Below are 23618 nucleotides of genomic sequence, written 5' to 3'. Positions count from 1 at the left end.
TTGGGTTTGCAATTCTCAAAAGCCTGTAGTCAACAGACTTCACAAACACAAAAACTGTCCAACTCTAAAATCTGAGACTAAGTGTATTTGCTAGAATTGTGAACAAAAATGTCCTTGCATGATAATAATATTCTTATCTTTGGCCATATAATTCTTTTGATTTAGCAAAAAACAAATCACAACTCAGGCAATTTACCAGTTTAGCATTTTAGCATTGTCTTACATACCACATAAAGAGTATACGCAGCTGTAATTCTTTAAAGTATTTCAGTCAATTTAATTTTTCTTTGCTCTGAATGAATTTCTCATCTGTGAATAATAGGAGTCAAGTATTACAATACCTTTTGAGTTTGTCATTAACAATTTCTCCAAGAAAATAAGCAGCATGATCAGGAGTCCGAGTGTCTGTGCCATGTCAGATGGCTTGTGCTGAGTTGTTGATCCCGTAACAGTATTTAGCATGCATGAGCGTGAAAGCGCGCTTGTGTGCAATGAACTGTTTCTGTGTAATTCCTCTTTACATCCTTCCTAACACTGACTAATTAACCAGGCAGGTAAACGTTTAACCAGCCTCCTTGTGAATGCTTCACTACCCAACAACTCTACTGAAATAGTTCTTAAAAAAACATGTAACACCTGCTGTAATATGTTTTATAGTCACAAAATGAGCACATGTTATCTTTACTGTCTAAGAAAAGATGTTCAGTAATTTCTTGAAAGGAAAAAAAAGTCCTGCAAATCCAAGAAATAAGTTAAACACAGACAAGACAGTACTTTTATCCAAGAAGTAGGCCTGTCTGTTTCTACTATAGTAACATGACAATCATGTACATCCTGAAAAAAGACACAATTTGTATCTTTGTACCTACAATTTTTCTCGATACCAGGGCTTTTGTCAAAATCTTCCAATATTTCAATTTTTATATTTCTAATTATATCACACTGTTACATAATAAAAAACTGATTTGGCTTTCATTCATTCTATTAACCTGATGCATTGTTGTAATGTTGAGTAACCATGAACATTGAACCAAACAGGAATGAATCCCCCTCTTGTTTCATTTAGGGAGGTCTCCTTTATGTTCAACGCCTGCTGGAAGAGACTTAACTTTAACCTTACTTCCCAGGTAATCTTACAAAGGCATAACAGAGTATAGATAACAGATGGATATGATGGTCTTTGTGATTTAAACTTAGCTCAAAACAATTTCAGTAATGTTAGAGAAAAATCTTTGTCATTCAGAAGTCACAGAACGTGTGGAACATATCTATAATAGTGCTTCTATTTTGATAATCTGATATAAACACAAGGTATGTTTCATAAATGTGTCTGCTCATGCAGTATAGGGCTCATATTTTGATAGATGGTGACCTCTAGAGGGCACAGATGAGATGTCACTTCCACATGTCCAGCAGCTGTGGGGTCACATGTACAAGAGAACCAAGGTCCACGTGCTTTATTCTTTAAGATGGCACTGCTCATGTCTGCCCTCAATCAACTTTAATCCCAGATTAAAAGTACCATGCCACTAGAGTGGAGTCATGCTGTCCATGTTTTTGATTTTGTCATTGATTCTGAAGTTTCTTGTTTTTTCTGTTCAAATTTTCATTTCTTCATTCATTTAGTACAGTATCATTAAACGTGCCTGTTCTTTTAAGCCTGTTGTACAATAATTATTATCATAATTAATGTTAATTCTTAATTATTTTAATAATAAATAATTCTGTTTGAGACTTAATTGAATTGTTAAGAATTTCCAGTAATTTACTTTTCGTTCATTCTCATAAATGATACAGGATAATATTCTGTATGTTTATTGTGCAAAATATGACATGGACACACATGGACCACTAACACATTAAAGCAACATTATGTATGTGGTTTCTGGGTGATTTGGCATACCCACCGTATCAGTGTACCACTGTCGTAAATAAGGACAGCTGTACACACGCATTTTTTTTTTCCATTATCAAAAACGTTAATGTTACGTCCACTGAGGCTGCCCAGCTCCGACTCGACTCAGCAACCGACGCAAAACCACTTACAGTAATGTTACCGATGTGTGTTTTCTAGTGATTTCGCTAACATCAACTTGAGATTATTAGCCTCAGCCACAACAGGTGGAGAGGTGTTGAGCCAGAGCCGGGGCCGGTCATTCGGGCAAACATAACAGGGCTCAGCAGCCTCTACATTTAACTAATGTCAGAGGCGAGAGGAACCAAGATGTTGATGGAGAAAGCTAAGATGTGAAAGAGAGTGACCAAGAAAAGACCAGGGGCCCGTTCTTCGTATGTTGCTTAAAACATCCGAGATGAAATGAGACATCCAAGATAATATCATCGGCCTAATTATGATCTGGCTAATTGGGTTCTTCGAACACACCTGCCGGTTATGATTAGTACAGCTAGATTGAGTTATCGGAGATAATTGCGCGTTCATGCACTGGTTTAAAAGGGGATTTGTATCAATAGTAGAAACATTGATCAGCAACTTTCTACTTCTACTGTTTAGTCTCTTTTACCAAAATAAATGTTAAATTATGTGTTTGTCTGTTTATAACAGCAACCAAGAAAAAGGCAGAGCAGAAAAAAACAGGTGGTGGTCCTGCACCCCCACATTATACCTTGGCAGAAGAGCTGGCCCTTGGTTTAAATGTGAACCGACCCATTGTGAAGGGCATCCCTGGGGGCAGCTCTTCCTTAGACCAAAAGCCAGGGACCAGTTGCAACACCTTCATTACTGGTAAATGAGTTTTAAATTATCTTGCTACACTGTAAATAATTTGTTGCTGCATTAAATTAAGTATGCCTATAATCCAAATGGCTGGTACAGTCATTTCAACTGATAAATATTGCATAGTGATGAATTGCTTTGACTTGTGAAGGTGAAAACTGCATAACTTAATGTAAAAATATATTGCAATATGTTATTGATCACATTTTTTCCTAGTGTAGTTCATTGTAATGCCATTGTGTTCTCCTCTTTTGTGCAGTTTTACATAATACACCAACACTTTTACCTGTTCCCAAGCAAGTGGTGGCTGAAGCATGTGCAGTGCAAGTGGACTTTTTCTAACTTTACATCAAAAGGAAAGAGTGCAACATTTTGTAATACCCATTAGTTTCTTTTGCACAGGACAGTGAAGAAACCCTCTCAGATGACTGTCCTTTTGGAGGAAGTACTTGTAAGTGCATAAATAACAGCTTAATTTATAGTTGTGTACATATAATTTCTGACTGCAATATGAGTTGCAGGAGGAAAGGCCAGACAGGCCTACAGACAGGCCTACAGCACAAAGTGATACAGAGGTGGGCAGTGTAGTATATTTCCTTTTTATTTCTGTTGCATGAGGCTTGTGGGGGTTTTTTTTGTAATTCTTTTTATCCAAAAATGGCACAGGGTGATATCTGTACCCTATATAAACATAATCTACAACAGAAAATTGAGTATTTTCACCTGAAAAAACTAAAATTAAGGGGAGAAATGGAACTTGACACCTTTTTAAAGAAGAAAAAACTGGCACTAGAAATTGAGTTGCTTCAAAAGGAACTTCAGAGTAAATGCTAATACACTATTTCACACAGTATTATTGCTGACCTTGGATAACAATATATCTTATTGCAGGCAAAAGATGACCATCACTGGCTTTTCTTGACAAAGAATAATTGAAATAAAAATCAAGGAACTAAGCATGTTGTCTTGTCTTCTATTCATTTAATGAATGTTTTTGTTTGTAAAAAAAAAAAAACCCAAAAAAAGGTGGTCCACAATTCTGTCCCGTGCAGCTCTGCCACTAGGTTGGTCCAAGTGCACTGGCTGGAGGTCATCATCAGGCTGTACCTCCACCACAGGTGTCCTCTTCTTTCTGATGGTGGCAATGTTGTGGAGACTGGCACATGCAACAATAATGTCACAGACCCGGTCAGGTGCAACCCTTCAGACACTGAAATCTTTCCTTTAGTTGCCCCAAAGGTAATTTCAGTGTGTGCCCTTGTCCTGCCTAGAGCTGCATTGTAACGGGTTTGGATCAGGAAATGGCGTCAGAAAATACTGCCTGCAGGCATAGCCCCGGTCACCAAGCAGGATCCCATCGTAAGCACCTGGAAAAATGCAGTTTTGTTAGGCTCAAAATAAATGTGTCATACAGTGAGTTTGATATAAAAATTTCTTACCACATTCAAATAATGTGCATAAATGTGATTCTCTGAAAATCCTGGAGTCATGCCAGGCCATTTTGCTTCCACATTTGTGATGTATGACATTGAGTCACACACCATCTAAGATATTTTTAATCAGTCAACTGCATACTTTGATTACATTTTTTTTAATTTGATATATTACTAATCTGGAATATTGAGAATCATAATAGTAATTTACCTGCACATTTACACTGTGAAATCCCTTTTGGTTCATAAAATCCCCTTCATTGGGGCCTGGTGGGGCCTTGATGGGGACGTGCGTGCCGTCAACGGCACCAATCACGTTAGGGAAGCCTGAGGAACAAACACTAAGTCCTACTTTTTGGCATGATCATGGTTGCATGATCTTCATAAACAATTGTAATGTACCTGCAATGGCAAAAAAAATTCTGCTTCACAACCTGTGGTCTGAAGTGGCTTGGAAATACCACAAAACCCCCCAAAAACTGCTTGAGTTTTGGCAGGACAGACAGCACTTTCCCCCCAAGTTTTCCGCATCTCCAATAGCGTAAAGGAACGTACTCGCAAAGACTCTCAGGGCAATGCACACAGTTTGTGGCCGAATGATGTATATGACACCCTCACGAGAAAAACGATCTCTCTCAATAAGTATATTATCGCGCTGCGCTAAAGGATCCTGTCTATCTCGCAATACGCGATTAATTCGAAAAGCTCTTCGAATTATTCTGCCACCTTCAGCAACAGGTCCTTCTCGTAAAAACGAAGACATGGCTGCGAAAGACTTCCCGTATCACCTCCGCTTATAAAGCCGGGATCTAATCCTGTTAACAGGAAATAAGCCTGCTCGCGAGCAGGTTCAAGCTTACGCACCTGTTGCTATGACAGCAAGTCCAGGATGAGCGTCGAAGAACCAAACAATCCAAGATCATGCCAAATCGCCAACAATCAAATCCAGCTAAGTGAGTTAGCGACGTACGAAGAACGGGCCCCAGGTGGCAACCTAGCCAACAAAGCTGGGATGCATTCCGACTCAAGAGCACTTGAAGTTGCAGTAAAGTTACCGATGTCTGAGTGAGTGTGTTATCTAGTAAGTTTGCTAACGAAATGTATAGCTAGCAGATAAACCTCTGGCTGATTTTGACAACTTCGCCAACATAGCCAAACATCAAGCAAATACAACAAAACAAGCTAAGTATGTTAATACTAACAAGTCCAACAGCAAGAAGGCCAGCTTGGCATCTGTCTTGCATCATTTAAGCTCTTTAAGCTCACACTAGTGCGACATTTACTCTAGTCCAGTCTCTTGCTAGGTCACTCTCTTTTTCTATTCCTCGCTTCCTCCAAAGTCTTCTTCGGTCTCTTCGCAGCCATGATATCCATACTGAGAATACCGCGCTAACTTCTTCCAAAGAACTTACATTTTGTGAAACACTCACAAATGTGAAATACTTCCTGTACATAATCAATGTGGAATTGTGTAGCACCTCTCGCAATCTGCTGCTACTTATGTTTGACTGCACCTTATTCTTCAACTACACTATTTTTTACATGTACAGTTAAAACCAGAAGTTTACATACACTATATAAAAAGACACATATGCTTTTTTCCCTCACTGACATGAAATCAGACACTTTTCCTGGTTTATGTCCGTTAGGATTACCAAAATAATTTATATTTGCTAAATGCCAAAATAATGAGAGAAGGATTTTTTTTTGACTATATTTCATTACTTTCTTCAAAGTCAGAAGTTTGAATACACTATGATTACTATGCCAATTTTGGAAAGCCCGGATGATGATGTCATGTCTTTGGAAGCTTCTGATAGGTTTATTGACAACATTTAAGTTAGTTAGTCAGAAGTTTACATATATTTCATGAGTATTTGGTACCATTGCCTTTAAACTGTATGACTTGGGTCAAACGTTTTGGATATCCTTCCACAAGCTTCTCACAATAGTTGGCAGGAATTTTGGCCCATTTCTCCTGACAGAACTGATGTAACTGAGCCACGTTTGTAGGCCGCCATGCTCGCACATGCCTTTTCAGCTCTGCCCATAAATTTTCAGTAGGATTGAGATCAGGGCTTTGTGATAGCCACTGCAAGACATTGACTCTGTTATCCTTAAGCCACTTTGTAACCAGTTTGGCAGTATGCTTCGGGTCATTGTCCATTTGGAAGACCTATTTGCGCCCAAGCTTTCACTTCCTGGCTGATGTCTTGAGATGTTGCTTCAGTATTTCCACATAATGTTCTTTCCTCATGATGATGAAGTGCAACAGTCCCTCCAGCAGCAAAACAACCCCACAACATGATGCTGCCACCCCTGTATTTCACAGTCGGGATGGTGTTCTCAGGCTTGCAAGCTTCCCCCTTTTTCCTCCGTAACGAGGGTCATTATGGCCAAAAAGTTTGATTTTAGTTTCGTCAGACCACAGGACATGTCTCCAGAAATTAAGGTCTTTGTCCCTGTGTGCATTTGCAGACTGTAATCTGGCTATTTTTATGTTTCTTTTGGAGTAATTGCTTCTTCCTGGCAGAGTGGCCTTTTAGCCCATGTCGGTACAGTATTTATTTCACTGTGGATAATGACACACTCTTACCAGCTTCAGCCAGCATCTTCACAAAGTCTTTTGCTTTTGTTCTTGGGTTGATATGCACATTTCGGACCAAAGCACATTCATCTCTGGGACACAGAACCCGTCTCCTTCCTGAGCGGTATAATGGCTGGACATTCCCATGGTGTTTATACTTGCTTATATTTGTTTGAACAGATGAACATGGCACCTTCAGGCATCTGGATATTGCACCCAAGGATGAACTAGACTTGTGCAAGTCCACAATTCTCTTCCTGATATCTTGGCTGATTTCTTTTGACTTTCCCATGATGTTACACAAAGAAGCAGTGTGTTTCAGGTGTGCCTTAAAAAACATCCACAGGTGTGTCTCTAATAAACTCAAATGTTGTCAATAAGAAGCTTCCAAAGACATGACATCATCATCCGGGCTTTCCAAAATTGGCATAGTAATCATAGTGTATTCAAACTTCTGACTTTGAAGAAAGTAATGAAAAATAGTTTTAAAAAATCCTTCTCTCATTATTCTGGCATTTAGCAAATATAAATAATTTTGGTAATCCTAACGGACCTAAAACAGGAAAAGTGTCTGATTTCATGTCAGACAGTGATGAAAAAATAGCTGTTTCCTACATTATCAATTGCTTATGTCATGTTGATCACAAGGTATAATACTGATATATAAAATAGTCTCGCTTTTTCTGCATCACAATGACGTGCTCTGTCAACAAATTACAGTATAACTCTGTACTGTTGAAATCGATCTAGGCCGTACAGAAAAAGTGCAGCCTTGTGCATTTTTAATCATTGTCATCCAAACGTTAGACATAGTTTACCAATACAAATAGTTCTGCAAATGTTACTGTAAGGATGATTCTAGAAATGTAACAAAGCGACTGAGAAAAGCTGTAAGAATAACATATTTTCACTTTATTGACTGTACTATGGTATATGTAAAAAGAATGAATCAGAAATGCAGAAATTTGCTTCAGTATCCTTTTTTTCTATATCACTTCAGTAAATGTGAATAAAGGTCCTGAAATTTCAGTGCAGTACAGTTTTTCTCAGTTGTTTGCACAGTAAAACTGGTTCCTGAGCCACAGTGACCACAACCTGTAATTGATGTACTAACCCCCTGAACCAATGCTAAAATGTAAGCACATTTCCTGCTTTATATGCTTGCAGTTTGTAGTAACATAAAATGTTTGTAAACGTTCTGCTATTCTGCTGTATATTACTGCAAAAATACAGGCTATTTGCCATCATGTGCACAAGTAACTAGATTATATGGAGGTTGAACAAGTAAAATTTCAATTCTGATCAAAGAAATGTACCAAAGTGACTGAGAACAACAGTACACAGTTGTTCTCAGTCACTTTGGTACATGAAAAAATCAGTCACATTTTAAAGATAAGTTCATCAAGTTTACGTAATGCTTCCTGTTGTTAGTGTTTTGTAGGTCAGTGTGTTATGAGTGACAATGGATGCTTTCTGCCAATGTTTTGGTTGAACAAGTTTATTTTGAGGCTTGTGAAGGATCGCTGGGTGCACAAAGCAGGGGAGAGCCCAAACGCATGACACTGCACGCAGTGATTTAGTTCCAGGGTTTAGTAATCCAAAATACACCAGGCATGAACAAAACTCACAGGTACAGGAAACCTCAAACATGCAGCAGCTGGTAGTACAAACATCATACAACAATAACCGGACAGGGACTGAGCAGAAAAACCAAACATATATACGCCAGGGACTAATGAGCAGGGCGGGAGCAACACAGGTGACCGGGATCAAGGCTAACGAGATAGGCAGGCAGACAGCAGGGAAAACAGAGAGACAGGCAGGCAGGCAGATTACTGGGGGAACAGACAGAACACATGTTACAAAATATCAGACAAGAATCTAACCCCAGACAATAACAGAAACCCATGTAAACAGACAAACACCGACCAATTATAACACAGGAATCATAACAGACAAAACCTAAACGAGAACACAGAGGCAGGACTGAAACTAGGATTAGACAGAGCACCAGACAATTACAGAATAAGATATACCAGATAAATAAAAGTCAGACTAAATAACAGATACCAAACTGATCAATAAGTTAACACACAGTTAACTAAACTCAACAGATGACAGAACTAAAAAGTAGATACAAAACCCAAAACTCAGAATCAAGGCATGGCCAAAATAATATAACGTTAGATGGTTTGACTGACTTTTGGAGGTGAGATTAACTGTTTGGCCAAGATGCATGCTGGTAATGCAGACTGTGAAGAGTTCTGATAAAGTGGCTTCAGTTTTAGCTATTGAAAAAACTGTAATAATGACGAGAGAGAAGCTGCTACAGCACTGTCAGCGTGTCCCTGCTGCTTGTGGAGCTACCCAGTGTCAGTGGAGAATGGCCAGCCATATTTTAGTGGATGTGAGCAGGAGGTAATGAAGTGACATGAACAGTGAGGGGCTAAAACAGAGCATAATCCTAAACCTCTACAACTACATTTTGGCAGGGACATCACATTGAAGGGATGAACAAAATAACAAAAAAACTATTATCCATTAAAATAAAGCTGAAAAAAATGTTTCTTTTAAAATGTCATAACGTTCACCTTTTGTTTCAGATTGGAAGTTATTTAACTGTATGATATTTCTTTTTAGAATACAGTGTATTTTATGGTTGAACTGGATTACATTTTATTATAAAGCATTGCTTTTGTTTTTTCCATAATGCGGGGAATCCTATAGTCTTTAAAAAAAAAGATCAAAACCACAATGCTGGATCTCCAAAGGAGGGTGCAGTTTTGTTAATATTTCATTTTTACTCTACCTGTATCTGAAACCCTCTATGAGCTGACCCCATGTTGTGCATTATAGTTTTTATACTAACACTGACTATATTATTATATATTTTTCCTAATATTTGCAAAGCAGTTTAAAGCCTTTGTTTAGAAATTATATCCTCTAATGTGAAAGATATCTGCCGAGGAGCCATAAGTGCAACCTTTGCATATGTGGCCCAGACATATGCTTGCATCTGTCTTATCTCAGTGGGATCATTTGCGTCCTCCCTCCACCACAGTGCGCAACTCAAGGGAAAATCCTGCTATGCATGAAAGTAGGCTACAGGATTTTTATTTTTATCTGGTCAGAATGATGATGAAACTGCGGGTTGTATTATCCCCCTCCCCGCCCTCTGCTGCCTCCTGTTTGTAGGTTACTGAAAGATTTCACCAACCACAGATAAGAAGATTAGAGAGGAATTAATGGTATTCCTTTGTCATTATAGGAATAAATTGATATTTGGTTTTAAATCAAAGGGTAGGGACAGTGGGGAGTCGGAGCAACATGTTGTGTCAGGAGACGTAAGCAGAGGGATGGCACAGTGACAAGCAAACTCAACCAGGAGGATGCCTGTTCATTTGAGCTAAGCACTGGATATCTCGACTGATGTTCACCATGTTGCAGGACATGAAAGAGCAGGATAATGCAGAATCAGCTGGGTGTGTGCGTGGCGGGGCAGAATGAGTGCTGCTGGGACATGGACATGCCAGTAGAGGACAGGGACAGCTGTGGCATTCCCTGGGCGAGACACTGACACAGTGGGAGGGACGTTTGAGTTCCTCTCGTCTTTCCAGCCCCAGCTTAACCATGAAAGTGGCCCTCCTGGCCTTCAGACTGATGTGCTTGGCCTGGTTGTGGCCTGTCACTCAGCTCACCGGCAGCCAGTTCCCGAACAAGAGGAGACACAAGGAGCTATACATCGGAGAGAACACCAAACAAAAGCATGGAGGGTGAGCCAAAGTGGGACTTCTTGTATAACACCTGGCTTTGTTGTGATTGTGGAGCTGCTTCTGCTGTTGAAATGTACCTTTTGATGCCTAGCATCTATATTTTGTGGCTTCACGGGAGTCTTTTCTGTCTTCACAAATACAATGGAAATGGTGATAGGATCATGAGGGTGAAGACTGACTTTCTCTTTCATAATAAGACAATGTGCTGACTTTTCAATTACATATCGTTACTGTAAAGTACACATCACTTAGTCATTTCTAAAAAAAAAAAGAAAAAAAGATTATTTACATGATTATGGAAGTTCATTTTTGCTTCATGTTAATCACTACATGAGGATTTCTAGGTGAAGACAGACGGACATCTTATAGCAAACATTTAAGTTGTAAGGTCAACTAGTGATACTGATATGAGAGCCCCCATAATATCTCTGACCCAATTACAACTGTTTTAGTGTCAGTACCCTGAAAGTAAAATGATTTTTAATTTCCTTCCAAGACCATGGCCTTTGGTTGTAATCAGAGTGCTGAAGTCCAATTAACCATCACTAACTCCCTCGACCAGCTGTCAGTTCTCTTTCAAGTGTGTGTCTGTGTTAGAAAGAGACAGATAAAGACAGAGAGAGTTTCTCTGCAAGCTGTTATTTGTTCTGTTTTGTTCTCAGACGGGTGGATCTTAAGATGAAAAAGCTGGACAGCACCAAGTCTATGCTAATTAAGTCTGAGCAGCTGCTTCGGATTGAAGACCATGACTTTGCAATGCGGCCAGGCTTTGGGGGTAAGACGCACACCTAATCTATCTATTTAAGTTGACTTCTTATTTATTTTTTATTTTTCTTACCATTTTTAATAATCCTGTGCTTTCCTGTCAACTCAGTAAGGTTAATGTAGGTTACTGTGCTGTCTTTGGTATTACGCCTACCAAAAAGCCCTTACTGACCTAGATTGTCTGCGGTGTGAGACAATAACTGCAGCCAGTAGTACAGATAAAATAATCTGAACAGCGTATTTAATTCTGTGGGGGGGGGGAAAAAGGAAAAACAAAAAGCCTGAAGTTAGGGGATATTCAAAAAGCTGTATTTTTCCTGTGCCTATAGAGGTCTGGTTTGATTTTGTTTTTGTTTTCCTTATTTGTTTTTGATATTAATCGACAAATGGTGTAGAAAAATAATGCATTAATTATCAACTATTTACATTTTAAAAAATTCACCATATTCACCATTTACACAATCTTTTCCATTTTTCAACTTGAATTAAATTTGGAGAAAGGGTTGTGGGCTCAGTAAATGGTTGAGGGGTTGTCTCAATCCAATGGATATTTTCTCAGTTGTTATATTTCTACCTCAGAGTTTATAATAAACTTGACACATTGTAACTTGTGTCTGCAGCAGACGCTCCAGTAGTCCTCTCTGAGTACAAACCTCCGGGGAGTCATGATTCTTACGTGCCATTTAATTACTATAAGAGCAGTTTTACCATGTGACACAGCAAATATGCATTCTTCTACAGAAAGCATTACATAAAACATCTATAAGCATACACTGTGGCTGTTTAATCCTACAGACTTCCTGCATCACTGCGTCACCACTCATGTATTATGTTGTCTTTGTAAACTAATAGGTCTTACAACATCAGCAAAGTGTTGATGGTTGGATTGATTGGTGTTTTGTAAAGGCCTTTATTTCACGTGTTTCTTTCTTTTTGCACCTTTATGAACTCTATAAGCGCCTCTCATTATAGTTTAAAATATGCACATACATAAATAAATAAATCTGCTCCAGTCTGTAATTTGTTTTGTGAATAGCTTTTAATTTAGTTGTCAAACATTTTGTTAAAAAGTTAATGGAGTGTTGGAGTTGACTCCAATGATTTTTGACATTTACTTCCAAGCATTCTGACGACTGAGTCAATTAACTGACTCTCTTTGATTTGACTCCATCAGCTATCAGCTGTTACGGAGCCATAGTTCCAGCTCAAGCACTCAAATTGGTTGGATTGCCTTTAGTTGGATCTCTTTCCTCAAGATTGCATTTACAGTCTTGTACCTCTGACTTTTATTTATTTTTATTTATATTTATATAACCTTTATTTAATGATCTCATTGAGATTTAGATCTTTTTCAAGAGGCCAAAATAAAAATATAATATATAAATCAGATTTTTCACTGCAGTTGTTTTTTGATGGTAGAGAGTTTGATTGCCATCAAAGAGTTGAAAGGGCCTCAGTGATGTAACACTGTAAAACATTAACAGGACCCTATGCGCCCAAAATAATCCCCACCACTTCACTACTCTATTGTAATCGTAGACTGATAGTTGAGTGCTTACATTCATTAGATAATGGCGCAGAGAGAACGAGATGTTTACAGTCCACATCATATGTTGACAGTTTGCTGCCACTGGATAATGACATAAGGACACTTCCACTCACAATACATTGGATATTTATGTAACTATACAGTATGGTGGTATTCAACACAGTATTGTAACATTTAAATGTTAGTTTTAGTTTAGTTTATCACATTTACTTGTTAGGGACATTGTGCAAAAATTCAAAGAGATGTTTTGTACCAGATTTAGCTCATTTTCATCTGCACTCCCTGGGCAGGTAGACACTGACACTAAAACAGCTAATGCAAATAATCCAAATACAAGTTCAAAATTCAAAAAATACTTAATTAAATCACAGATACAAACAAACATTTCAATCATTACATCTAACACTATGCAATCTGTATGACTAATCATTCCCACCTAGCCTCGCCCCCCCTGCCAACAGTTTCCTCAAGCATTCCTTAATATTTGCTTATTTACATAAATATTTAGAAAAGTCTGCTACATACATTGTTACTGTATTATTCAATGTAAAACATGAACATTTAAGCCAATTTGCTTTTTCCATAGTTTGAGACAGCTTTGAGGCCACTTGTTTGGCATCTCTCCCATGAGTGTATGTTACTGTGTCATCTGTGTAGATCATGATTTCTACTGCATCACAACACAGACAGGAGATCATTGATATTCAACCTTAGCCTGACATCCTCTCAGTACATTTTCAATTTCCAACTGGCACAGACCAAAATGCCTCTAGACTCAACTGGATAGTGTCATGGTTGGTGCAAGTAGGGTAACATCAATACAAGGTGACCTAAATGCAGAGGGCCAAGGCTGATCTTGGTTGTTTACGAATATTTAACTGCACTCCTCTGCATCATATCAAACCTGCCCCGTATCAGGTAAACGGTTGTGATTGGCCCGGCCCAGGCCAAACTGACTACAAATCTGTCTGAATGGGAGGGGACCAGATGCATCTGCAATATAACATGAATTTGCAGATACATGTGGTTCCCAGGCTTGTTCAAACTAAATAACAATGGTCCTATTCCTATTATGGAGCCTTGTAGTACTCTCTACTACAGGCTCTTATAAGTGACAGTACGTTATATACCCGAACACACTGGGTGATACACTGGGTCTGGTAGATATGAGTTTATCCAATTTAACATGTTGCTAAAGAGATTACAGTTGGACATATTAGTTAGAAGTATTGAATAGTTAACTGTGTCAAAGGCCTTAAGTAGGTCAAGAAAACTCCCACTACCCCTCTTTTTTATAAGGACTTTTATAAGGACTTTTTTAGGACTGATGACTTCTAGGAAAAAGAGACATCCAGTTTCAGTAGAGTGGTGTACTCTGTATGTACATTGTGTATTCAAATGTCTTTGTTAATTTCTGTATCTAAAACATGCAACACAGCCACGTATAGCAAGAAAAGCCCTGTTTTTTTTCTGCCTCTGAAATATTTTGTATATTTTCTAGCTGTGTCTGTGTGGGTTTACTCCAGGTCATGTGAACTACAATGCACACTGACAGGATTGTCTGTTTAGGATAGGTTTAAGACTCTTATTGAAATATCTTTGTGGGTTCTCGACTATGTAACACTAGTTTTATATCCATGTATTGTAGGTTGTGGTAGTGAGCCAGAGTAATTCCCACAGCCCAGATTTCAAAAATACAATCAAATCAGTTTTGGATCTATTCCCTGTGTGATAGTCTAAATATGAAATAATTTGTTGTTGTGTTATGCCATCATTAAAGCTGTATCCTAAAGTTAACAATAATACAAATGTAGGTAAAATGATGTAAATGAAATCTCATTAGATGCTTTTCTTGCATCAGTTGTTGACAGTAGAACAATTAGTCATCCTCTGAAAACATCCAATGTTTGTTGTTTCTCTAGAACCAGCCAAGTATTTCAAATTACTGTTTGGTTACTTATAGCTCATCCAGAAAATGAAAAGCGGATTACAAGTATTTTATAGCATCTTATCTGTGCTTCATGAGGATGAGTATTACAGCTCCACCCAAGGTGTTGTGTATGAACCATTATCTGTCAGTTGTTTGTAACCGATTAATTGATTTTGTAGCTATGCTGTATTTATTAAAACAAGCGTATTCTAAGCTGAGTCTCGGTATCATCCACCCTTTTGACTGTGTTGTCCATAAGATGTGGCTATTACGTCTTATAGCTCAGCACTGGTGTTTACACATTTATAATCTTTGGCAGACGTGGAGACAGATGATTCATGGGGGATGTGATCCAGCTGTTGCTTAAAACTGATCCATTACAACATTTGACCCCTTGCAGGTTCAGCTATTCCTGTCGGCATTGACGTCCAGGTGGAGAGCATTGACAGCATATCTGAAGTAAACATGGTACGAGCCTCTAGGATTTCTGTAGTTTGTTTAAGCATTGTACAATGTCTTCTTATTCTCTGTTGGGCTTGAGTACCAGTGTTTTTCCCCCCTTTTTTTCAGGACTTTACCATGACTTTGTACCTAAGGCATTACTGGCAGGACGATCGCTTGGCCTTCCCCTCCAGCAGCAACAAGAGTCGTACCTTCGATGCACGTCTTGTGAAAAAGATTTGGGTTCCTGACGTGTTCTTTGTCCACTCTAAGCGCTCTTTCATTCATGACACAACCATGGAAAACATCATGCTGAGGGTTTATCCTGATGGCAATATCCTCTACAGTGTCAGGTTAAAAAAATGTTTCTTTTACATTAGTCATAAAGAGATTACCATCAAAGTAGTAATGATTTAAGCGAGACTAAATTTTAGCAAGCGGCCATTGTGAACGCAGGTGGTAATTACAGGATAAAGGCACATTGAATTTGCCTTTATTTCCCAATATTTTCTTTAGAGAGTTGCTTTAAAGACATCATTTTGCTTAAATATGATGTGTTAAAATGTTGTGTGCCAGAAGCAAAAGTAGAGAAGAGCAGTGAAGTCAGTAAATTTAGTTGTACAGTATCTAGCTAAAGTTGCTAACATTGGCTAACATTAGCTTCCACAAACTAATGGTCATCCAAAGAAGGTTAAAGTCAAGGGCAACTGGACTTGGTTGAAGAAACTAATGGTCATACCAGATCAAGTATTATCGTAACAGTAAATCCCCTTGCTATGTTTAAATGATCAAGGGTGTGTTTTGCTACTCGTGAATTCAACTCTAAATTTGTAAAAGGAAGGGTGTGTCATTTTTACTTTCAAAGGTTACGTAGTCTCGCTTTAACCTTACATGTAACCTTACGAGTCATGGTTTTAAACATTACTAAAATGTTGTGAAATTTATGCCAACCATATATATATATATATATATATATATATATATATATATATATATATATATATATATATATATATATATATATATATAATATAGAATAATGTCACTGCAAGGTTTGGTGAGCAAAGCATGAAAGGACCATGAGAGTTGGGCCATTAGGCTTTCAGATTACATTCATCATATCCATTTCAGCCACAGATGTCAAGAATATGGCATCATCCCCAACAGCTTGCTGCACCTACAGGGCCTGTTTCTGTCTCAGGCACAGAAACAGTTATTGAGTTACTGAGGTTAACCTACGCAGCTTAATTCAAATGCAACATTTTCTGTAAACACAGTTGCTGATGCTGAATGATTGCTTGATTTTTGTGGATGTTTCTTTAACTGTAAGCTGTGTTTTAGGATCACAGTGACTGCACTTTGCTCAATGGACTTCAGTAGTTTCCCTCTGGACACACAGAATTGTTCTCTGGAGCTAGAGAGCTGTGAGTATAAACCTACAGTTGGGGCATTGCCTTTTTCAAATACCTGATAGGATATCCAAAACAGGTTTCAGAAGAATTATGTTTATTTTGTTGCATTAAATGTCTTACTTCACATGTTTTGCTGGAAAACATGTTACAACTTTGCTTAGCTCAATGAAATAATAAACAGTATCCATGCTGATGGTCAAAAACACTATTAGATTATATCTTTTGATTAAATCAGTGTAGCTCACAGTGCAGTATCATACTCCATATATGCATAGTAACCATCACTATCTTATTTCAGCATAGAGTAAAGAAATCGTAATCATTGATCATAACTGATGTTGGTTGGATATTGGTTGGTCTTCTCTCTTTTTACCTCTCTTTCTGTCTGTCTTAAATTATTACATGGGTAAAGCATGGATCCTTATCTCAGAGGAGAGTATGTTGTCCCATTTCCATGCGCTCTCTCCTCTGGGAAAAACATCCATGACACTTATAAGCGAGGCAGCATGTGAAAGTGTCATCCCCCTTCCTTCTTCCCCACTTCTCTCCTCTCATGAAGATGCCTACAATGAGAATGACCTAATGCTCTACTGGAAGAACGGGAACGATTCATTAAGGACTGACGAGATTGTGCTTTCTCAGTTTTTTGTTGAAGACTTCCAGCCTTCCTTCGGGCTTGCCTTCTACAGCAGTACTGGTATGTGAGGTCGGAGCCTTGAGGCCCTCTGAGCTTTACCTTGTTTGGGAACAATGAGAGAGCTACTGATTTGATTAAAATACAGTGTGTGCCCTTACTGTTTCTCTAAAAAGGGAAGATTTCAGATGCTTATACCTATATACAGTATCATGTTTTCCTCATCGTCACACCTGCTGGTAGCTACTGCAAACATTGTGATGATGACTAGTTTATGGTAGTTTCAGGTTCATGTATGCAAAAATAAATGCATAAATAAAACTAGACATCTCTTTTCAAATCTCCATCACCCCAATGAATCACATCTGACTGACTCTTTAAAGTATCAGTAACACTGTAGGTCCCTTTGAATAGTGGAAAATATGCTTATTTGCTAAAAAGGACAGATATGAGAGTGGTATCTATCTTATCATCTAATTCTCAGCAAGAAAGCAAATAAGCGCAGTTCCCAAAATGCCAAACTATTCCTATATTTCAATCTATCCATTATATTTCAGTCTTTGTGACTGAAATTATTGAAACAGAATCTCAGAGAAATTGTTCAATTAAACACCATTATTAAATACAGTTGAAAGAGTTTAAGACTATTCATTCCCAAGCTCGTGTAAGAAATCACCCTGTGCCTTTTTATTCATAGTTTTAAAAGGCAATGTAATTCCACTTCTGTGGTATGATTTACTATTTAAGTATTATAGAGTTGTATGACTCACTGCTAAGCCCATTTTTTGAAACCTTGCCTGCCTCGTGTGAGACAGAAAGATAGAAAGGGAACCTGGGAGATTTGTCATGTTTTGCCAAGCAAAGACACAGGAATGACCAGGGATTTGAACCCAAAACGCAGAACACACAAGCGGAACAGATGCAGTTTATAATGTTTATAAAGAATAACTCAAAAGGTGAATAGGCTTACACAGGGAGGAGCAAGGCAAGAGTCCAAACCAGGGCAGCAGTCCAAACATAAAGCAAACAAATCCAAAAGGCACAGGTAATAATCCAAAATTCTATAATCAACAACAAAAATCACAAACATGGATAGAAAACACAGAAGACAGGCAAGGCAACCAGGACAATCAAAGACAAAGCAACAATAAAAAAAGGGAAGACACAGTCTTATACAAGAGGGTGTTGATTAACGATACACAGGTAAAACCAATCGCACAAGCGGGAGAACCAAAAGAACACGAAGAGAAGTGAACACAGACACAAGAGGAAGGGTAGAAAAATAAAAGAGGAAATACAAAACTCCATGACAATTTTCTTTTCAGTGTGAAATTATCTTGTGGGGACCTATCTGCTCTACAAGGTTGTTATATAACTTCAGCTCTACACAGATCTGACCCAGAAAATAATTACTTTCTCATCAGCGTTCTAGTGTTCATCTTGTACGTTCACTTACACTTACACAATCCTGTGTGAGTTCCTTTTTTTGCAAATTTCCCAGATTGTGTTCTGTTGCTACTCACTGTTATTATGCCCCACTCCCGACCCTACCTGTCCATTTATCTGTTTCAGGTTGGTACAATCGACTCTACATAAACTTCATTCTCAGGAGGCATATCTTCTTCTTCATGCTTCAGACATACTTTCCCACAATGCTGATGGTGATGCTCTCCTGGGTGTCTTTCTGGATTGACAGGAGGGCTGTACCTGCCCGTGTCTCTCTGGGTACTGAGACCACATCTCAATATGGCCATTAGCAGATGTTGTACATACAGTATCCTACAAAAAACAATCATCAATTCAATTAATCAATTATAAACAATTCTATGAATGTGTATATTCATCCAAATTGGTACAAAGATATCACAATATCAAGTTTTTTCTTTCTTATTTAAAGGAATAGTTTGATTTTATCACTTATTTGCTTTCTTGACGAGAGTCTCTCATGTTACAAAGAAGTAGCAAGCAGCCGGTTAGATTAGCCTAGCAAGACTAGAAACACCTATCCTGGATCTGTCAAAAGGTAACAAAATTTGCGTACCATCAAGCCCAGTAATTAGCCTAATGTTTTTTTTTTGTAGTATTGTAAACTTTACATTTGTGGTTTTATGGTAGGCTGACTGCGGACTATGGAGATATTCAGAATCGCATACTAACATACTATTTATACTAAGTATGATGTGAAATTAAGTATGTAGTGCAATGCATACTAATAATTATAATAATAATCTTTATTTATAGAGCACTTCTTAAAAACAACATACAAAGTGCTTTAACAAGTGCAAAGACAATAAAACACATAAAAACAAAGACACGATAAAACAAGAAAACACTTAAATACACGTTAAAAGTAAAATATATATGAAACAGAATAAAATCAAATAAAATCTATATAAAAGTATGTTTTAAGAAGAAGAGTTCACTGACTCAGCCTAAAAGAAGCCTATTAAACTAGCAAGAATTTCTGAAAGGTGGCGGAAAGATGCACTTCCAATATGTGGTCAGTTTATCCAAACATTGCCTCTTTGGAAATTTCTTGCAAAATTTTCAGGAATGTAAGGGGGCCGCTGGCTGGGTGAGACCGGCTGTTAGTCATGTGATCTTGCTTGAGTATACTTCAGTGTTAACAGTCTGCTGGTAATGGCATACTTAATCATTCATTTAGTATGCAGTAGCCCATGCAGTACATACTGTTTGAAGATGTAGCAGGCAGTGTATTAGTATGAGATTTTGAACATACCCTGTTTCTTGGACGCGTGTAGGATTGTCGTCACAGTGAGGTTACCAGGCAGCCAACAGAGACTCCTTCTCCCTTAACTACACATTTAGCAGTTATACATCAGAGTGGTATTGAGTTTCTCAGATAAGTAACGCAAAGCAAGAAAGCGAATAAACATGTCCTCGAAAATGTCCAACTATTCCTTTTAAGCTTTTTGGCAGTAGTGATTAGCATAAACTATTTTTGTTAAAGCTGGAGTGCGAGACTTCAGCATATAAATGAACATCCGTTACATTCCAGCCCCTGGCAAACAAGTTCACACAATGCTGATTAAGCAGATAGGATGAGGATGTAAATATATTTTTCAGTAAAAACTGGTCTGCTGCTTTCAGGTGCCCATGAGACATACAATATTAAATGTGTTTTCCTACACATAAATAGACCCTCATGCACCCCAGATTGTCCTTGCCAATACACATAAGATAAAAGGTATGAAAAATACTGTAAAACTGCAATTACACTAGATATAATATGGAGAATTTTTGCTATGCAATTTATAGACATATTTTCTGGATGCTATGCCTATTTTCATCAATCCATAATAGTATAATAATGATACAATATATAATATAATATTTGTGAGTCAACATATTTAATACTCATGTGTTTTACTGGTGCTTTCTGTATCCAGGCATCACTACGGTTCTGACCATGTCCACCATCATCACTGGTGTCTCAGCCTCCATGCCACAGGTGTCTTATGTCAAAGCCGTAGACATCTACTTGTGGGCAAGCTTCCTGTTTGTCTTCCTTTCTGTTATCGAGTACGCTGCTGTCAACTATTTCACCACAGTGGAGGAGATGAAGAAGCTCAAGAAGGCAAAGGTCATTCATATTCAATATTTTGTGGCCTCAGATGTCTTCTTAAATCTCTTGTGACATGTTTACCCCGCAGAAAATAATTTCATGCCATCTGGAGCTCGCTGACCTCACAGCCTAACTCTTCTCTCCTCCCTCTGTCACCACAGATCCCCTCCTTCAGCGCCGCCCAGGCCATGGCATTTGATGGCTGTTTCCATGACAACGACATTGACCTGGCTTCTTTTCCAGAGGTCTCCAGCACCCCAAATACAGACAGGAACAGTCAGTCTCGCAACTCTACTGTCTCAGCACCCACAGAAGGCACCAGGCTACGCCGCACGCACCCTTTAAAACACCACCTCAGCTTTATAATGAGCAACAGCTACATGATCGACTCTTACTCCAGAGTCATATTTCCCATGGCTTACCTGCTCTTCAACATCATTTACTGGAGTTTGTATGCATAGTTCATAAACTATGTAGCAGTGTAAAAAATGTTAAACTATTTTTGCTATTATACAGTGTAACAGGCTGCGATAAGCTCAAGTTTGCACAATGTCTGCTGATGAGCATAGATATCTTGCATGATGTCTTGTACTCAAGAAGTGTTCAGTTGATACTAGGAGAAAATCCAAGATCAGCTGTTTGAATGGCTGTTATTTTGGCAGATGTTTGTGTGTTTTTGGCATGCTTGTTTTATAAGAGAAAAGATTTTAATCAATTAATGTATTTTAGGATTATACTTTATTGCTTGATTAGACACAAAACATTAAATTGTATAATGTACAACATCTTGAAAAATAAATGTATGCTCTTAAATATGTGTGACAAGTTTTTCTGACAAAGCTTTATTTTATCTCAGGCAGCAAACATTAATTAACGTCAATGTTAATCAAGGCTAATTTTTATCTGCAGTCCCTGCGGGTTTATGTTGCACATTAGAGTAAGTCAGACAAAGCACACAAAAAAAACATTAAAGCACATAAAGGAGAATGCAGAATTTAAGGAAATCTGATTAAATCAGAGCAAAATTCATTCTTGACCTTTTAAATAGGATTTGAGAAAACAATCTCACCACAAGGTCTATTTAGTAGCCGTTTCAGAGCTTTTGATTATATCACATGATCCTCATCAGCAGATGCATTTGTCATGTTATCCTAGATGTTCACTTCCATCCACTCCATGTCCATTGTTTCTGAGCACTAGTAATAGATTTTTTGGCCACCGGAGGGCAGTGAAACATGCTGTAAACACAACATCACCTTTCAAGTTGATATGGTGAAGGCCTTAACAAACAGTTGCCTATGTACACATCCAACAGTTACAGAGCAATAATATCATTCTTTGGAGTAATGATTCTGGCCACCTGGCAAATGTAAATCCAATATTTACTCTCAATTATTGCTGGTCTCCACAAATTATTGATGGAGCGTAAGCTGCTAAATGCTCCTCACTGTTTACCACCTAGTTGCTCTGTCTGTCTGCCGTTCACCAATAGTCATACCATCATCTTCTCATGACGATAATGCAATATGATCAAAAGCTCCACAACAGTAAGGCCTACTAAATGGACCTTGAGGTGAGACTGTGTTAATGCTGTGTGTAGAATAGACAGGATGCAAGCTATTCTGTGCTGGTGTTTGGGGTTTTAACCCCACTGAGGGTGTGTGATGCATGCACTAAGGTTTTTGATTGACAGTTTGCTATTCTATAAATATGTGGGACAGCAGTTAATATATTTTTATAGCCCTAAAAGTCACAATTTATTATATGGTAATAAAGATTAAAAAGTGTTTGTATAATATAGGCAAACCATGTCCACACAATTACTTGCTATAATGTATGCAATAATACAACAACAGACCACATATTAAACTAATTCATGCAAAATAGTCATTAGTAGATGAGGGGATTACATGCAATAAAGTCATACATACAGCATAATTTTGTGCTGTGGTACATTATGCCAGCGGGATGTCAGATTCATCAGAGGTTATTGATGGATAATGTGATGAGTAACTGCAATGACAAGGTGATGAAACATGACCAAGACCAGAGCCCTGTTCAAAAGGCTCGGCACCATGATTTCAAAATGTGTCTCAAAGTGACCATTAGGTATTTAAGCTTTGTTTCTCTTTAGAGAAACACATTTCACAAGGCACACAAGGCATTTTAAAGGAATCACATAATATTTTGAGAAATATCCACACTTCATGCTTCAAAATGTGCCCTCTTTCCAAGAGTTAAGACAAGAATGATACCACTCATATCTACATGCTAAAAATGAAGCCACAGCCAGGGAACGGTTGACGCTTAGCACAAAAACTGCAAACAGAGGGAAACTGCTCGCCTGGCTTTGTCCAAAGGTAGAAAAAAAAAAAATCTGCCAACTACCAGCACCTCTAAAGCTCACTAATTAACATGCTATCTCTTGTATGTTTAATCTGTAGAACAGCCAAAGAGTTAAAACGATAAGTTGTGGTTTGATTACTCTCTGGACAGAGCCAGGCAGGCTGTATCCACATGTTTCAAGTATTTATGCTGAGCTAATCTAACTGTCTCCTGGATCCAGCTGTAGCTTTAATGGACAACTGTGAGAGTGGCTTTTGCTCTTCAAACTCCTAGCATGAAAGCGACCAGCACATTTCCAAAGATGTCAAACTATTCCTTTAAGGTAAAGTTTATGAGAATGAGTGTCCTGTTCACACAACTTGCCAGCGCTATAAACCTCTGTTTCCCAAACTGCACAATGGCAGAAACCACCTGTTATAGGTTAACAA

General features: G+C 38.2%; 1 protein-coding gene and 2 long non-coding RNA genes across 9 annotated transcripts; 2 read left to right on the top strand and 1 right to left on the bottom strand.

Annotated features, from left to right (window-relative positions):
* Positions 1 to 1607: 1607 nt before the first annotated feature.
* On the top strand, positions 1608 to 3690 carry LOC119895954. 2 transcript variants are annotated; one of them, XR_005443138.1, is made up of 4 exons: positions 1609 to 2061; positions 2564 to 2743; positions 3137 to 3309; positions 3626 to 3690. It is a non-coding gene; the product is annotated as an uncharacterized LOC119895954 (long non-coding RNA). The 2 variants fall into 2 exon arrangements; XR_005443137.1 differs by having other exon boundaries at positions 1608 to 2743.
* Positions 3691 to 3737: 47 nt separating this feature from the next.
* Positions 3738 to 5025, bottom strand: LOC119895953. Its single transcript, XR_005443136.1, has 2 exons — positions 4379 to 5025; positions 3738 to 4101 (listed from the first exon to the last, which is right to left on the bottom strand). It is a non-coding gene; the product is annotated as an uncharacterized LOC119895953 (long non-coding RNA).
* A 7-nt stretch (positions 5026 to 5032) lies between these two features.
* Positions 5033 to 21646, top strand: gabrr3a (gamma-aminobutyric acid type A receptor subunit rho3a). 6 transcript variants are annotated; one of them, XM_038709386.1, is made up of 10 exons: positions 5102 to 5120; positions 10202 to 10527; positions 11190 to 11302; positions 15172 to 15239; positions 15342 to 15565; positions 16554 to 16636; positions 17184 to 17321; positions 18831 to 18983; positions 20669 to 20862; positions 21006 to 21646. In XM_038709386.1, exons 2-10 carry the CDS (start codon positions 10385 to 10387, stop codon positions 21303 to 21305), a joined length of 1416 nt encoding a protein of 471 aa, XP_038565314.1. In that variant the 5' UTR covers positions 5102 to 5120; positions 10202 to 10384; the 3' UTR covers positions 21306 to 21646. The 6 variants fall into 6 exon arrangements, with proteins under 6 accessions (XP_038565309.1, XP_038565315.1, XP_038565314.1 ...); XM_038709382.1 differs by lacking the exon at positions 5102 to 5120 and adding an exon at positions 5146 to 5232; XM_038709383.1 differs by lacking the exon at positions 5102 to 5120 and adding an exon at positions 5230 to 5248.
* Positions 21647 to 23618: the final 1972 nt, after the last annotated feature.

Source organism: Micropterus salmoides, unplaced genomic scaffold (assembly GCF_014851395.1).
Source record: "Micropterus salmoides isolate LMB-PRFRI ecotype aquatic unplaced genomic scaffold, ASM1485139v1 Ms_hic_scaffold_9, whole genome shotgun sequence".
In the NCBI taxonomy this organism is placed as follows: Eukaryota; Metazoa; Chordata; class Actinopteri; order Centrarchiformes; family Centrarchidae; genus Micropterus; species Micropterus salmoides.
Note: the sequence above shows the minus strand (reverse complement) of the source record. Positions and strands in the feature narration are given on the sequence as shown.